Source organism: Miscanthus floridulus, chromosome 5 (genome assembly GCF_019320115.1).
Source record: "Miscanthus floridulus cultivar M001 chromosome 5, ASM1932011v1, whole genome shotgun sequence".
NCBI lineage: Eukaryota > Viridiplantae > Streptophyta > Magnoliopsida > Poales > Poaceae > Miscanthus > Miscanthus floridulus.
The window spans coordinates 110,959,953-110,976,855 of NC_089584.1; the positions used below are offsets into that span (position 1 = coordinate 110,959,953).

The following is a 16,903-nucleotide window of genomic DNA, read 5'->3' on the forward strand; positions in this document are numbered from 1 at the left end:
TTGATCAAATTCAGGGGGGGGGGGGGGGGGGGGGGGGTGGTGGGAAACACATCACTACCAAAAAAACACAGCACATTGGAACGGAGAGACAATGGTGACACGAATCCATGGCGGCTCTGAGTCGTCTTCCTCTCCCCCAAACATTCTCACACCAATCTCTCACGTCTACCGCAGTCTACTCCTCAGAACGTTCCTCACAAGATTCCTCCTCATCCTCATGAGATTTCCCATCGTTGAGCGAGGCCTCACGACACAGGATGACGAGGAAAGGTTATGAGTTCTTGTTTGTTTCCACATTGCATGAATTCAAACACACAGTGTTGGTTATTTATTGGGCAACCCAGGAGAAAAATAAACTGAAATTTCTGTCTGAGCAATCCAAATTCTGTTCAAATAGTATTGAACCTATCTTAGCTAGAGGAGACTTTAATATAATTATATATGCTAAGAAAAGAAATAAGAACAATGGTGTCCATAGATATTCTGGGATGTTTACCCTTATCCACTTCCATGAGACTGATGGTTTATTCACATGGTCTAATAATCAGGACTTTCCAACTTTAGAAAAATTGGATATAATTTTAGTCTCTGAAGAGTGAGAAGATAACTTCCCATATGCTATTGCTAAAAGGCTTCCTAGAGAGGTATCTGACCATAACCCTCTTATCATTTTCTCTGGTAAATCTGTAAAGCATATACACTTCATATTTTATTAGTTGAGTTGGCTGCATAATCCTGATTTTCATGATTTAGTGAAAAAGTTATGGTCACAACCTTGCAAAGCAAAACCAGCTTTGGATAAGATTCAGTAGAAATAAAACTATTTAAACAATACTTCAAAGGCTGGGGCTTTAATTTGTAAGGTGATATAAGGACGAGAAGGAAAGACATTCAAAAGGAATTAACAAAACTGGAAACTACTAAAGAAGTAAATGACTTAGTAAATGAACAAATAAAAAGGAAATCATGGTTGCTTAGTGAAAATCTAAACTTACTAGAACAAGAGGAGTTATATTGGTAGAATACGAGTCATGATAATTGTTACTTAAATGAGATCGTAATACTAGTTTCTTTTCATAAGATTGCTAGTGGAAGAAAAAGAAAGAACTCAATTTTAATTCTAGAAAGAGATGCGAATTTAATTGAAGGAGACAAAATTTGTTAACACATGCCACTTGATATTACACTAAACTATTTGGCCCTACCCTTGAGTTCAATATTCAAATGAACAACAACATCAGGGATGAGATCGAGTAGTCATCTGAATATAATAATGAAGATCTATGTAGACCCTTCTCAGAATCAGAGAGCAAGGCTGCTTTGTTCCAGAGGGAGAAGAATAAGGTGGTTGTCCTAGATAGTATTCCTATTTCTTACACAAGTTGATAACAAAGACTCTAACTATAAGACTTGAGCTATATGCTAAAAAGTTGATACACCCAGCACAAAAATGCTTTTATGAAAGGGAGGAATATTATGTCTAATGTTATGTCTTTACATGAAATCCTCCATGAGACTAAAAGGAAGAAACAACTAGGCATAATTCTGAAACTAGACTTTGAAGAGGCTAACGACAAAGTCAACTGAAATTTTTTATTTAAATGTTTAGAGGCAAGAGTTTCTTTTCAAGAAATGGTGTGAGTGGATCAAACAAGTGGTCTCTTATGTGACAGTAGCGTAAGGTTGAAAACATCACATACCTATACATCAAAAACTATAAGAGAGTAATGTAAGGAGATCCTTGTCACCCATTCTCTTCAATTTTGTTGCTAATTGTTTGACAAGAATGGTCCTTAAAGCCCAAGCTAATGGCCTGATAACTAGACTCATTGACCATATCATTGTTGGTGGTGTTGGCCATCTTACAGTACGAGGATGTCACGATAATATGCTTGAAACATGATCAGGAAGGTGAAAGGAATATGAAATTATCATTGTACATGTATGAAATGATGGCTGACCTGAAAATCAATTTTAATAAGAGCAAAATCCCAATGATAAATGATCGTGAGAACCGGGGTCCGTTTTATGCCGACATCTTTAACTGTCAAGTGTGCTTTCTCCCTAAATACTTAGGAGTCTCTACAAGTCCTAGTAGGTTTAATATCATTGACTGGCTTCCTTTGGAAGAAAAGAATGTTAAAAGATTAGATGTGTGGAAAGGTGTCACCATGTCTATAGCTATCAAGTCCACTATGATAAGTGTCAGTTTGAATAATTCACCAATTTATCACATGTTCATTTACTTGTCACCCAAAACAGTTATCAAGAGGCTTGATAAGGTCAGAAGGACTTTCTTCTGGAAGGGGGAGGTATAAAGAGGAAATATCATCTAGTAAAATGGACCAGAATTTGTAAAAGCAAGAGGAAAGGGAGTTTGGGCATCAAAGATGTTAAAAAGATGAATTTAAGTCTTTTATGCAAATGGTGGTCGAAATTCTAAAAGGAAGATGGCTCATGGCAAGACATTATCAGATTTAAATACATAAAAGAGAGATCCATTAACTTTGTGAAACATAGACTTAATGATTCCTTTGTTTGGGTAGATCTTTTAAAAGTAAGATGCGTTTGTATGCAAGGTAGATCAATCAAAATTTTAAAATAGAAAGAAAACACAATTTTGGCAAGATGATTGGCTCTATGATAAAGCTCTCTATGATTTGTTTCCTTGCTTATATAAAATTTATGATGAGAAGGATATTTGTGTTAGTCAGGTAAAAGATGAGAAGCTTCAAATTACTTTTAGCAGATGGCTTATTGACGAGGTGAGAAACAACTATAATCAAATTTGCATCAACATTATGATTTTTTAGCTTCTAGATGAGCAAGATGTTGTCACTTGGAAGCTTGAAAGCAATAAAAAGTTTTCAGTGAAGTCGCTTTACAATGGCTTAATAGTTAATGGTGTTGGACCAAGTTATAATAATATTTGGAAAGGAAAAATCCCAAATAAAATCAAGATCTTCTTATGGTTAGTTGAAAATAATGTTATTCTGACTAAAGACAACATGAGTAAAGGAAGGTGTCCATGGGGGTGGGGGTCCAAACTGTTATTTCTATGACCAAATGGAAAGTATCCCACATTTGTTGTTGACTTGTAACATGGCCAAGATTTTGTGGAAAATCATAGCTCAGGCTTTGGGGCAAGCAATGTTCATAGAGAGCTACACCAAGCTTGGAAATGGTGTAATCTCTGGCTTCCAAGAGAACATAAATTCTATGATTTGGGCATTGCATCACTTTGATGGGCCATTTGGAATAAACCAAGCTTGTTTTGAGGGCAAAATTGTGAAAAATCATGTTGAAATTGTATGTTATGCATGCTCTCTTATGTGTTATTGCCTTATTGGGTAGGTCTCTATGCTGAAGTGGACAAAGAAGAGTTAGCAGAAGGTGAGAACGTCATACTACATATTGTGCCAAAGTTGCTCGCTAAACCAAAGCTAATCAAGGCTAGTGATGAAGTAGTTGCAGGATGTTGAACATCAAGGTGATGATGATTAAGGACCTGACATATGTACGTGAAGTCAGTGATGTAGCTGTGATTCTGTTGTGTTTCTGATGTAGTTCGTAAGATGGAAACATGTAGCCCCCAATATCCTTCTCATGTTTCTCATGTTTCTGATGTAGTTCCTGATCTTCTGGACATATTGGCACTGTTCTCTTCCTGTCTTCCTGATGAACCCAGTGGCTACAGTGATCAAAAGCAGCCAAAATACAAGCAGCCGAGAAGAATCCCACTCCCACCCGCTCTCTGCTGCTGCAAATGAGCTCGCACTGTGCATTACCTATCTTGCTGCCAATATGGACGTCACATGCCTCGCGTGCCTTTTGCTCTCCCACGCAGAAATACAAAGTGGTCATTTGTGTTTCCTATATTTATATAGGGTGGAATCGACGAAAATGCCGGGTTCACTGAGTTCTGTGGACCTAATAACAAGCCCATTGTTTTTTTTTTTCCGAGAACGTGCTCAGCACGTATTTAGGCTGCGTTCAGTTCGCGAAATGAAAATTTTTGGATGTCACATTGGATGTTTTGGATGTCGGAAGGGGTTTTCGAATGCTAATAAAAAAACTAATTACATAGCTCGCCTGAAAAATACGAGACGAATTTATTAAGCCTGATTAATCCGTCATTAACGCATGTTAGTACTGTAGCACTTATAGCTAATCATGGACGAATTAGTCTTAAAACATTCGTCTCACGATTTTCAACTAAACTGTGCAATTAGTTTTTTTGTCTATATTTAATATTCCATGCATGTGTCGCAAGATTCGATGTGATAATTTGGGATGAAAATTTTTGAAAACTAAACCCGGCCTTAGGAATTTTAGAGTGTACACAGCGACTAGCGCAACGAGATGCCATTGTGCAAGGCGCGAGCGGGCATTACAAGAAGCAATTATACGAAAAACAATTTTGCGATCGAAGAACTATGGACTACCGAGAACCGAGCGTAGCTCGGGTGGCAAGGCCCGGTGGCTGGGACCTTGCCGGCTAGGGATCGAGCCCCGGTGGCTGCGATTTTCTGGTGTCTCACCAGGGTTCGCCCCCAAATAACTCTGTTGCCTCTCGCGCGTGGAACTACAAAAGGAATACGACGCACCTCGTCGTCTACGGATCCATGGACCCGGTGATCTCACAAAGGACGTGATTTTAGAATCTAGGTGTAATATAGGATCGGTGTACATGTGATGTGAGTGAGTGTGGTGTGTGTGACGTTGGTGTGTGTCTGTTTGCGAACAGATACTACAGCTAAACTACGGACTACCTAAGTGCCCCGCGCCGAGAAGACCGACATAGCTCCGAAGCCCGCACCCATCAAAGCATTTGTCTCGTCGATGATCCGCTGGAAGAGCACAGGCGGTGACATTGACTCGGCTTGGAAGGTCCTGCGGCTGCAGTGGTGTGGAACCTGTGTACCAGCCCGGAGCCACCAATCCACCAATGTAGCGTCTGGAGGTGGGGATAACTGTGCCAAACCAGCCACCCGAAGCACAAGAAACCAGATTTAGCGACTGAAGACACAAGCCCATAGATTCATTGAACAAATGCTTTCAGTATATCAGTACTTATTGTGAAACAGTGAAAGCGTTGCATGACCCCTAGGACCAACATAGTACTACAAAAGAAAGACTATCCAAATGGGGAAAAGATACTTCTACAGTTATACTCTATCCCGTTGGTGCTATTGATTCTTATGTTTTTTTAGCAAAGTTCTTATGCTCATCGCCTGGTTTTCTTGAGAAATGACAAGATGGTACTCGTGCTCCCATGGTTGGCCTTCTTCTTCTGATCACCTAGAACAATGTGAACATCCTGCCAAAAGTACAAAGAAAAAAAAATCTTGTTCTGATCAACATAAACCATCACAAAAATCTTTATACAATTTTAATAGTGTTCGATCACTTTGTGGTGTCTGTACAGTGTAGTGTCAAGCTAAGACAACATATTAGATAGGAAATAATATTTAATTATCGCATAAGGTACGCTTTTCTTTTTTTGAAAGTAAACATAAGGTACCAGTTTTTCTGTATATAGAAATGAAATATACCTCTGCTCTAAACGAGAATGACCTTCTTATGGTCCTTGGGCTGTCCTCAAAATTTGCTGATACCACGGTATGTTCTTTTCCTAATAAGAATTGAACAGACATAGAAGATCTATCATGACTCCAGGAAATGACAATGGATGAACAAACACACAAGATTAACATATATTTTTTACCTTATTATTAAGCCTCAAGTAGAATTGTAATAATACATTGACATAAATTTCAAGTCATACAAACACTCATACAATTTCATTTTTTCTACAAAGACAGTATTGTCCCCTCTGTTGATGAGTTTAGCAATTTATGGTCAGGCTCCTTACTAGTTGCTACAGAATAATTATTCAAATAACATTGCCAATTTTTTGCTAAGCTGTTTCTTTAAAAGAATGAAGATAACCATAAGGGATTACTTAGAGAAACAGTGCTATACTAAGAGCGATATAATCTTATATAAATATGCCCAGAAAACTACATATTACTATTACCAGTGGCTGGTTGAACATCATATGGCTTGAGAGTGAACGTAGCTCCAGATACTGTTGGGCCAGTAATTTCCGGAAGTCGTGCATCATTTTTACTATCATATAAATATAGAAAAAATCATTAAATGGTGCAGCCCATACGTGAAATAATAACAAAATGATCAAAATTAACAAGTAACAAAAAAAAAACCTCGAACCAACACCATTTCCCAGTTTGGACCTTTGAGTAGCTGTTGAAAAATATAGCAGACACACCAAATCAATAATGGCATTTTTTTGAACGAATCATCAATAATAATATAACCAGTCAATTTTGAAATAATTGAGCGAAATGAAACTGAATAAAAAGGTACACTGTTCAAAACAAAAAGTATGCAATCCCTGTTTGCTATTTGGATGGACCAAAAGATGATGTATATATGGAAACAAATAGTATAATTGATACTAAACTTTTGTGACTAGAAATATTCAGACAGGAATCACATTAGACAATTTGAATACAAAATAAACAGGAGAGCTGCTTATCTTTCCATTAAGAAAAGAAATAATGTCTAAGAACAATACAATAGGGCAAAATCATGAGACACCCGACAAATTGTAAGAGAAAAACCATTAATAAGATGTTTGTGCTAGAAACTAGAACTACCAAATCAGAACACAACTGATCCACAGGACAATACAAAAATACACTAATTGCATCTGTAATGTTATAGTCTTTCATTTCTCTGATGAACATTTGCTAAGGGAACTAAATTTTCGCTTCGAAGGTAGGTAAATTGCTTTAGTTGCAAGCATGGATGCTAATGGTTCAGTAAAATGTGAGATATAAATAGTTTGCAAGAAAAATTAAGAAGGTTTACATTGTGAGATGTAACGACGATGATATTGAATGGCATCAGGGTCCCCTCGTACAGTCAAAAGCTTCAGAGAAATGGCATACTGTTCGCATGTCAAAAGCCTCTGGTGCCATGAACAGACCATAACAAAATTCAGTAAATCGTTAAGGTTTCATTTGATCTTTGCCCATTGGCAGCCATCGTAAAGTTTTACTAACTATGAAAGAAATATGATGCAGCATGCATATGTTAATGCTGACTTCGTAATTAATAAAAGAGTACTCTTAATAAAATTGTAGTAGCAGAGAAGAAATGAAGTTCTGATCTGAACAACACGTAAGTAATGAGTACTTATTCAATTGGAAATCAGAGTCTGTTAATCAGCGCTTTACTTTGCAAGTAAACAAGAGAAGTCCAACCTGGTTCAAGAAGTTGATCTTTCGTTCTGTCTGTGTGACGTCAGTCTTCTCCTGCAGCTTGTGCTCAAGCTTGGATGAAACAGTCCCCAAGTGATCAATCACAGCTACCACCGCGTCACATATGTAACCCTTTGTACCCTCCAGAATCCTTCACATGCATGAAAGCAGAGCACACACATAATAATTCCATGAAAAAGAGGTGACGTGTCCTGTGAACCAATGTCTTCGTGGGGTAACAGAATGAGGGTAGCAGAAGAGGGAGCGGCGGCGCTGCTTACAGCTTCTTCTTGTCGGTGTAGAGGAACGCCTTCTCGCAGCAGTCCGCCGCTTCGTGCAGCTGAGACCGCAGATCCTTGAGCTCCTGCACGGCCCAAGACGGCAAGACACGACAGCCTGTAAGGTTACCAACAAGGCCGCGCCGAGCCGCGACAGGAACAGGACACGACACGGCCGAGCAAAACTGACGAACAGCTCAACGTACCCTGAGCGCGCCGTCGAAGCTCTCGGCGCCGGGCGCGCCTAGCCGCGACGACGACCTGTCGAACGGCATCGGGAACGCCACCCCTGGCTGCTGCATCCCCGCCTCGCCGGCCTCAGCGTCCATCTCCGACCTTCCCTCCCCACGCAGGCACGCACTCCCCGCTCGCGGCCCCAAGCAACGCCTGAGGCGGAAACCAGGACGAGAGCACTGTAGCGATGTGTCGCCGCTCCCGGACCCCTCAGCTTCGGCTTCACAATGGGTGCAAGCTAGCTAGCACAGAAATGGCATACGCAGACGAGCGCGAAGTGAGCGTTCGGGGACAAATAAACCGGGGGGCAAGGAGACAAGGCGCCCAGGCGGTCGCGTGACCTCCCTTTGGCGCGGGGCGGCGGCTCCGCACCGGGAGGCACACCGCCCACACGATGACGCGAAGACGACGGGGTTTCTCGTGGCGTGGAAGCGCGCGTCCCTCCTCGAGGACCGAGAGGCTCGGACGCTCGGACGGCGCGGCGCCGTGCACAGGGCTCGTCACGGGCGCGCTGCTACTTCCTCTTTTCTTTGGGACGAATGGCGCGCTGCTGCTGCAGCTGCAGCTGCCAGCAGCCGGTGCCGGTTGGATTCTTGTGTCTAGCGTTTTGTTTGGTTTGATTCAGGCGGCACGTGTCCATCCTGAATCCTGATTAAGGAATCTGGTGTTTGTTTAGTGGCTCCATCACCATCACCGATTCACCGACCGGAGAGCTTCTTTGTCGCCATTGTTCAGTGTTCACACCTCCCATCTGGCGGGGTGACGAGTGCAAATACATGCAGAACTCAGGGGGCAATCTGCAAACCAGACATCTGATGTTGCGTTAGTGGACTAGAGAGCTCCGGTTCACATCCGGTGCCGTGCGGCGCATCAAGACGTCGGAGGCCAAGCAGTTCTTCGTGTTCCTCCACACGCGTCGCCCATCGCCGCGTGCCTCTCAATCCCGCCTCGTTCTGCAGCGATTCTCGCTTGTGCGCAGCCATGATGGCGTGTGCCCTCGCAGTCGCCCAGCCTGCGGCGTCTCTCGCGCCATCCGGCAAGAGGAGCCTCTCCGGCGGCCGTCCCCCACGGCTGCCATCTCCCAGACTTTCAGGTAAAATTGCCTTCAGATGGGCTGCCGTTTATTCCTCCTGGTTAATCTGCATAGGGGCCTGATGCGAGAGTTCACATGCATCGTTGTGTTCTGCAATGTGTGCGTGGTGCAGACAAGCTAAGGAGCCGCAGTGTCGTTGCCAAGGCTGCGCAGGACAGTTCAGAATCATCCGGGAGCATAGTGAAATACGTCACGAGTTCTGTGAGTTTCTTGTCCTGGTGACTTGTGAGTCATGACTCATGAAAAGCTATTTAGCCATATCAAGCTTGAAGTTTGAGCTTCTTCAAAAGGGCCAAAAATTTCTTGCTCTCTTATGAATGTGCTGCGACTTGCCTCGTTGTCTTCAGTGTAAACTGTGTGGCTGTTGGCTAAGCAAACTTGGCCTTTCTCAAGATTGGGTGTTACTACTTACAACTTAGCTGGGGACATCATACTGACAATGCAGAAAACGGATCCATGTTTGCAGTTTTGAACATTACAAAGCTCACTTCCATGCCCGATGCATCAATCCTGCAGCTTTAGGGTTATGCTTTGTTTGGTGACATTAGTACTTCCATGAGGCACTGCGGAAGACTAACTAAACTCCTATAGTCGTATTGATTATTTTTTTTTTCTTAAAAACGAATACAGTTCAGCACTGCGGAAGACATTTTTGGTCTAGCTGGTATAGGCTTTGCCGCAATAGCTGCATTATGGGCTTCAGTCAACCTCATTGAGGTACATTCCAAATGACATGTTGCAGCTTTCAATTCCTAACAGATGAGCGTTCACCTACAAGCCACATAAGGTTAATCTGGTCCATGTTTTCGTTCATCTTCAGATCATCGATAAGCTCCCGGTTCTTCCTCTTCTCTTTGAACTAGTTGGGATATTAGTTGCGTGGGTAAGTTTTTGTCCCACCTTTAGGCTCCTAGGGTTTACTCTAAAATTTTACCATCTTTTCAAATACTTTATATCATCGCAAGTAAGTTTTCCCGAGCCCTGATTATCAACTCTTGACATTTTCAGCTTTTCATCTACAACAATCTCCTCTTCAAGCCAAAGAGGTAATAACTACTCCTGTTCCATTATGTTCGTTCATACAGCCATGCTATAGGTACGATTGGTCCATCCGATCAACGCACTACCATTAGTCCATTACATACGTGCAAAGCCGCAGCAGGCATGAGAGGATGACTGCCGGACCTCTTAGGATATACTCCCTCATTTCAAATTACAAGGCGTTTTGGCTTTTAGAGATACATAGCTTTTGTTGTGTACTTAGATATATACTATGTTTAAAAGCAATGTATCTAGAAAAGTCAAAACGTCATATAATTTGGAATGAAGGAAGTATTAAGAGATAGTATCTTTTCAAGAAAAAACATGTGAAATGATTTCAAGCATACCCCAACTAAATAATATGGTACACATCTCTTCTTTCAAAGCATTTAACTTCAGGTATAAAGAGGAAACGTATTGCAATAGGACAAACACTATTGACACGTTTGGTTGGAGATAATTGAAAGGAGGGAATGGAAGTTTGGAGCTAGAATTTTAGATTTTTTTTTGTTTTATGAGAGTGGTTGTTTTGGTGGGAGGGAGAATGGGAGTTTAGAGACCAACTCATCAATCACTTCCCTAGAGAGAGGTGGTAGTTGGGTGTGAGTTGTGCTTTTAATGAAAAATGAATGTATCATCATTCCATTATGTCTTTTCATATAATTTCCTACTTAAAAATCACACAAGATGACAAGATACATGGGATATACATTTTCTCTTGGACTCCCCTTCTTATTCTCTTCACTAACCAAACAAGGAATTTAGACTAAGACTTAAATTTCCACTTGAATTCTTTCCATCAACTCCCATCACTAATTCCTATATCCCTTTTCAGTAGTTGCCAAACGTGCCGTGTGAGATAAGTCTGCCAAGGCCATAGGCCAACATACCAAAACGGGAGAGTAATTTAGAAGTAGCCGTACAGATATAAGCATTGTAGTTAACTGGTATTGCTCGATTCATCACGGGTCCTATTTTGCGTTTTGGATTGATTAGTTCATATTATCTGCAGGGAAGAATTTCTGAAGAACATAAAAAACTCAGTATCTCAAATCCTGGGGCAGTAACCTTTGCAGGCGACAGTAGACAGCAAGCATTCTGTCATGGGTTCTCTGCAAGCGTACCGAATGCAATTATGCAATATAAACAGTCTGCAAGCTATGAGTGTTGCCATTTTCTACTCTACATAAGCACTACCAATTTTCTGTACAGGTTAGTGTGATTAAAGCCGTTTTCCTAGTACCAAAACTTGGACTCGGACCTCTTGTTGTACGAGTCTAATGAAAACAGACACCCGGATTCTTCCTGTACTGAATGCTTCGGCTATTCAATTCCACGTACAAGGACGAAGGGGTATTTACATCTGAAATCATGGAAACAGCGCAACAAAGAAGAAAAGATATCAAAGAGATTCAGTAATGGCCAGCGGTGAATGAGGACGCCGTTACAATTATCCTGTGGGTTGGCAATCAAACATCACAGTTCACAAGGCAGCCAAAAGTTGTAGAGCCATGGAATCGATGTAGCACATGTCACCTTGGTGCTAAAAAGATCATGCGAGTTCAAAATAACATCAGTGCAACAACGACAGATGAGTCCATCTCTGCATTGATACCTTTTCTTCCTTTGACTTTTGATTTTGAAATAAGCACCCACCCAGCTGTGCTCCTCTTGTAAGGACATCCTCCCCAGCCAAGTTGTTGTGGTTTGTGTGCGGCACACACACTTTGCAAAAACACAAACATCAGCTACATCTTGGCTCGAATCAGGTGGATGGCAAATGATAAAATTTCGAGAGGGAAAGAAAAGAGAGAAACTACAATGTAGAAAATACGACAAGGTTGAATGCATTTATGACTAAACTAACTATCCAGATTCCAGCATTACACTTATTCTGACCAATGAGAATAAATTTGAATTCTCTAAAATATAAATTATATCTATCAAGGCTGATACAGGTATCTGATAAACATGTTAAAGGGGTGAAAACACGATTCCCTTGATCATTGCAACACCCTGAGTACAAACCTGGAACGCCCAGGCTTCAGTTTTTGTCCAAAAAGCCAGTAACAGGTTTTCCAGCATTACTGCTGGAACTCTGCGGATATATTTTTACAACAGGTACATCTACTTTTGAATATGGTACTTGAGAAACACCATTTACCTGTCCAGGATAGCCAGATGTTTCAGATTTGATTGCCATGGAGTTCTCTGCAGGGAGAATAATCAGGATTAAACTCATCCTAGCCCTAGAAAGCAAACAGAAAAGGATGTATCTCTTCACAATATACACTCTAGCCTTCCTAGGTTTACTAATGGATTCTCAGTTCCCAGATAAAATGGAAGAAAGTACTTGTATAAATGAGCTAGCAAGTCACCAAGTTCAACTCTTAAGTCAGACAACACAAGACCATGTAAAACCATTCAGTCAGATGGATCCATATATTATGCAATGCTGGCAAATATCACTGACCGAACTATCTTTCTATTCTCTTTTTTATAATAAAATAAATTGCACAGTAGGGGCCTCCCTTACTGTATTCCTCCTCTCAAAAAAAAATCACTGATGTGAAGTAACAAGATGAGGTCACGTGCAAGGATTTCGCATTAGCAATTAGCATGGTGAATAGGAACATTTGGTGTACCTTTCCTTCTTCCTTTTACCACAAACTTGCGGAGGCATTCACGGAATTCTGTCAGCACAACTCTTTCTTGTTCTGCATACAGTGCAGATTGGTTTTGGTTGACAGTTACTGTCTGCTGAGGAACAGCATTTTGAGAAGTCGTAAACACTGTATCTTGTTCGTCACACATTTTCTCGAGCACTTCTTCGTCACACAACAGTGCTAGTGTTCCAGGAGACATAGGTCTATTGGACTTCTGATCATCAGCGTAGTTAGGTCTGGATTCTTCTAGAATAGCTTTGCCCGTATGAGTTCCTCTACTTGAATGGTTATCAATTGATGCTTTTTGATCTGGATCTTGATTATTTCCTTCTCTATCATGGTTTGTCAATGCTAGGGAATCTGCCGTGTCACCTTCCTTCTGTCCTCCCCTTTCATCTTCCTTCTCGCCAACCCTCTCTTCCATCATTTTCCGGCCTGTTATTTTAATAAAAATAATACAATGAGCAGCACATAACCATCCAATTAATGCCCATTTAACCATTTTGCAGACTCTGTTTATAATCCATTAATCCTCTATGTTGTTCTTGGTTGCATTCTCTTAACATACAGTAGTGCATACATGCAGGTCTCAGGGGGAATGAAATAGTGCTACATGTAATCTGTGTCCATACTTATATTGATAAATAAATAAATATAGCACATTGAAGGACAGAAGTGAAAATATGCAGTGAAACACTCACAGATGATCTAAGAAACAGAAAGTGTGATTGTACATATCAACTGCTTGCCAACTCTCATGCAGTTTCAACAGGAAAAAGGCAAATGGTAACCTTGACCATGATATGTAGCGCTTAGTAATTTATAGAGTATAACATAACAGTATATATTAGAGGTAATAGCTGCACATCCAAGCAAAACCCAAATAACTCAATAACAATAAGTATCCCACGTTTATTTTCTGCATGGAGAGATGAAGCACTAACACTTTTGTCCCTATATCTTATCTTCTGGTTGTTGTCAAAATAAACTTTGATAAAGCACTTCACCAGCATCCAAATTCCAGGTTCAGGAAATGATGTAAACTTGTAAACAAGTCAAGACAAAAGATCGAATCCAACGTTGAAGCAAGAAAAGAATAACTTGCATGTACATGGGACAAGTTAATATTGAAACAAACAGGTGCTGATCTATGTGAGTTACTTCACTGCATATCAACAAGATAACTCATGGATACAGAACTGAATGTCACTTTCTGTTTCTAAGTCACAAAAGGTAAAATAACGTAAAGACGAGCAGTACCAGCATATGTTTTTGCAGCCTCTCCTGATACCACCACTAAAAGCTTGCATAGCTCCTTTATGTCCTCTTCTTGGACAATGTCTGCTAAAAGGGGCCTGAAGTGGGATGGCAGAAACCCATCAATAGAAAACAAATATGGTAGGCATTCTATGAACACGTTATATAGCTTATGGACAGTTACCTGTAGGTAACTTTAAAGGGGCCCAGAGTTGGAGGATGTGCAGACTGGCTTGTTGGAATTGAACCATCAGGTACTGCATTTTTCTGATAAATAGACTGATTAAAGTGCGAAGTACATACAACTAGTTTCAACAGAGTCTCATAATAACTGCTGCCACAAGTAGCTTTGTCTAATCTCCTTATAAAAAATCAATTTTAATTTGCAATTATGTTCTAGATAATTCGAGGTTCTCCCACGAAAATAGAAAAAAATGAATTCCGTAAGGTGCGTTTATCTATAAAAAAACTCAACTGGTGGGGGAAATACCACCCCACAGCTTTGTACTAAGAAGAAACCTCAACAAAACCGGCTGAGAAAACCTGCAACTACCTACCACAGACGGGCACCCTACCCATGCATGTAAATACCATTCCGGTACGAGCCGTAATGTCTCCTACCAGTGAAGGACCGGCACAGCCAACACTGTATCCTGTACCGGCCAGAATCCCGGCCACTTCCGCTAGTTCCGGCTATTCCATGTGGAATCTTCCGCTTCTTGGTTTAGGTACTGTCCTGCCACAGCATTTCTTGCAACGTGTAATGACTCCTGATGGTCCTGTACTCCTGCAGCGCACACCCTCCAGCAAAGGCAGCAAGGGCCCTACTTTTTCTCTCCCTGCGAAGTGCGAACGCTCCAAGCTCTGTACTGCTGGGCCATAGGGTGTGTGTTTGTGCAATCTACACCTAGAACCTCGTTTTATTTCTTCATTAGCCTTTTGTTTTAGGCTTGTTGCCTGCAATCCACAACTCCAACGCTTGTACCAGAATGCATGCTTATATCATGTACATGTTATTGTTAATTGTAAATATATTTGTCATTTTATTTATTGTATCCCGGAATGGTACACTGGTATCATCCGGTACCGAAATGTTTCATTCCAGTGAGCAAACCGGAATAGCAGCCGGAATGGCATTGATAAGTATGACCCTATCCCTTTTTGCAGAGGCACAGTGATTTTTATTTGGGTACAAGGCAGGATTTGAACCCCAGCTGTGGTACGATTATTACTCAGTGACCAACCACAGGACTACTAGTGTGTTTGCACATTTATCTACTAGAAGTAGAGTATAAGGAGCTAACACTGGCAGTCTGGCACAGTGCTTTGTCACGTAAAAAAGAAAAGTTTTGAGACACTATTCATCAATTCAATTCATGGAATAAAATTCACTCCTAGTGATGGAACAAAGCACTTCAGCTTGCTCCTGAAGACAATAAGGCAAGAACACAGAGCCATTCCCAGATAAAGAAATGAGGTGAAAACAGTGCACGTTCAAGTCTTAGGCATGTCCATTACCTGAGGTATGTGATAATTCCTGTGCGCTACATGTTCCTTATTTGAATTGTCAAGTGAAGGATCAATATGTTTCCTCTTCCTTGATGTGGAAGGAGAAGGGAATCCTGTAGCTCCAATAGCACCATTTACAGCTGCATTTGTCGCCTGCTGCATGTTAATTGCATTTTTGTGATCCCCTTGGAAAAGATTTCTTCTCTCTTCACTTCCTTCAAAATTCTTGCAATCCATACACTTGCAATTTGCAGAGCATAGTATATTAGCTTGGAAGCACTCGCAGTACTTCTTGAGGCATCCTGACTTCTTGCAGTGGCACCCTTTATTATGCTTCCCTACTAAAGGGAGATCACTAGACACCTCCTGGCAATTTCATGGACTAGAATTAATGCCACATGTCATGGAAGCACAATAACATGGCCTAAATGAAATGCAATAATGAGATAATGTCTGTATTTGATAGTAAATAGAATAGGGTTAGGGTCTAAGGTTAGTGGAATAGCATATTTGATTTATCAAAGTCTCATCAGTTCCCAATTACTATTGCTAGCTATGAATAACAAGAGAAAATATGGATGTGGCCTTCCTATTGAAAACATTATTCCTTTTCAACTAAAAATACTACCTGTGTCCTACAGTCTAAATTTCTTGTTACTTAAGGTATCAATAGTCTCTGATGCATCCTTTCTACCATCGTTTTCTAAGAATACGCTATAGAAAATCAATAACATTATAATTACACTAAAGCACTTTTTACTGGCGAATCCATGAATATTGTTTTTTAATAAATATAAGTAGATTTTGTGTAGAGATGAACAAATTGCGAAAGTTAATGTATTCTAGAACAGCTTGTTTTTTTGGCTGGAGGTGCACTTCATATTAGTATAAGCAGAAGGAAACAAAACATGCACTTCTTTGCTAGGGCATAGGTGGCAAACATTTTGCAGGGAAGACTGAATATTGGACTTTTCACCAACCTTGTCTTCTTCCTACCTTGCCAGGATATATTTTTTACAGAAAGCTTATCAATAATAGTTTAATAAAGAGACAAGAGCTTGATTAAGGTTCAACAATAGCAATTTTCCATCTCAGACAATGTCAAATATGGTATGTTGATTTTAATTTTGAGGATTTAAATTTGGATTTACAAAATGCCAAGCACACACACAAATCTAATACATTGATACACATTTCCAAAGAGGCACTTCAGAGTAACTTAGAGAAAATGAGTTACAGGCATGAATTCTTCAAAAATAAATAATTTTAAGATGTCAGGTATTATCATGAAACTTCTCGTATAAATTTATTGCAATGCTCTCCTTTTTCCCTTCAGCTAGAAGGGTCTTTCAATTCAAATCCTCTCAATTAGAATAAACTATGACCTCTAAATGAGCATGGGCATCGCTATAACTAACTGAAACTCGAAGGAAAAACAAATGGCAATAAATGTTCCTTTAGAAAGTAACTATGCGAACAATATTTGGACAACAGAACATACATTATTCCTATTCGTATGTGGGCTGCTCCCAATCT

At 40.5% G+C, this 16,903-nt stretch overlaps 3 protein-coding genes across 5 annotated transcripts in view; 1 reads left to right on the plus strand and 2 right to left on the minus strand.

The window, feature by feature from the left end:
- Positions 1-5,040: 5,040 nt before the first annotated feature.
- LOC136453029 (probable protein ABIL5) lies at positions 5,041-8,381 on the minus strand. The gene is made up of 8 exons (XM_066453606.1): positions 7,774-8,381; positions 7,571-7,653; positions 7,293-7,440; positions 6,898-6,997; positions 6,228-6,267; positions 6,041-6,132; positions 5,556-5,635; positions 5,041-5,320 (listed from the first exon to the last, which is right to left on the minus strand). The coding sequence occupies exons 1-8, from the start codon at positions 7,894-7,896 to the stop codon at positions 5,228-5,230; spliced, it is 759 nt and encodes a 252-aa protein (XP_066309703.1). The 5' UTR covers positions 7,897-8,381; the 3' UTR covers positions 5,041-5,227.
- A 256-nt stretch (positions 8,382-8,637) lies between these two features.
- Positions 8,638-11,686, plus strand: LOC136450472 (protein CURVATURE THYLAKOID 1C, chloroplastic-like). Of its 3 annotated transcripts, none has more exons than XR_010758359.1 (7): positions 8,638-8,894; positions 9,007-9,095; positions 9,525-9,611; positions 9,715-9,777; positions 9,903-9,940; positions 10,948-11,147; positions 11,280-11,686. XR_010758359.1 is itself a non-coding variant. In XM_066450922.1 (6 exons), the coding sequence occupies exons 1-6, from the start codon at positions 8,783-8,785 to the stop codon at positions 11,000-11,002; spliced, it is 444 nt and encodes a 147-aa protein (XP_066307019.1). In that variant the 5' UTR covers positions 8,638-8,782; the 3' UTR covers positions 11,003-11,686. The 3 variants fall into 3 exon arrangements, 1 of the variants encoding a protein (XP_066307019.1); XR_010758360.1 differs by having other exon boundaries at positions 11,317-11,686; XM_066450922.1 differs by having other exon boundaries at positions 10,948-11,686.
- A 151-nt stretch (positions 11,687-11,837) lies between these two features.
- LOC136455117 (protein tesmin/TSO1-like CXC 5) overlaps positions 11,838-16,903 on the minus strand; it is a 6,083-nt gene continuing 1,017 nt past the window's right edge. The window contains exons 3-8 of the mRNA XM_066455269.1: positions 16,869-16,901; positions 15,377-15,733; positions 14,043-14,125; positions 13,862-13,956; positions 12,581-13,036; positions 11,838-12,146 (exon numbers count right to left, since the gene is read on the minus strand). Coding sequence (XP_066311366.1) covers positions 11,980-12,146; positions 12,581-13,036; positions 13,862-13,956; positions 14,043-14,125; positions 15,377-15,733; positions 16,869-16,901 — 1,191 coding nt within the window. The 3' untranslated portion in view covers positions 11,838-11,979. The remainder of the gene's footprint in view (positions 12,147-12,580; positions 13,037-13,861; positions 13,957-14,042; positions 14,126-15,376; positions 15,734-16,868; positions 16,902-16,903) is intronic.

Bases quoted from the DNA above. Each gene is read 5' to 3' on its own strand.
- LOC136450472 (XM_066450922.1), top strand. From the start codon at position 8,783: ATGATGGCGTGTGCCCTCGCAGTCGCCCAGCCTGCGGCGTCTCTCGCG. The intron at 9,612-9,714 runs GTACATTCCAAA...GTTCATCTTCAG, and splicing joins CTTCAGTCAACCTCATTGAG to ATCATCGATAAGCTCCCGGT. The intron at 9,778-9,902 runs GTAAGTTTTTGT...TGACATTTTCAG, and splicing joins TTGGGATATTAGTTGCGTGG to CTTTTCATCTACAACAATCT.
- LOC136453029 (XM_066453606.1), bottom strand. From the start codon at position 7,896: ATGGACGCTGAGGCCGGCGAGGCGGGGATGCAGCAGCCAGGGGTGGCG. The intron at 7,441-7,570 runs GTAAGCAGCGCC...ATGCATGTGAAG, and splicing joins TACACCGACAAGAAGAAGCT to GATTCTGGAGGGTACAAAGG. The intron at 5,321-5,555 runs GTATATTTCATT...TACTTTTGGCAG, and splicing joins CATTCTCGTTTAGAGCAGAG to GATGTTCACATTGTTCTAGG.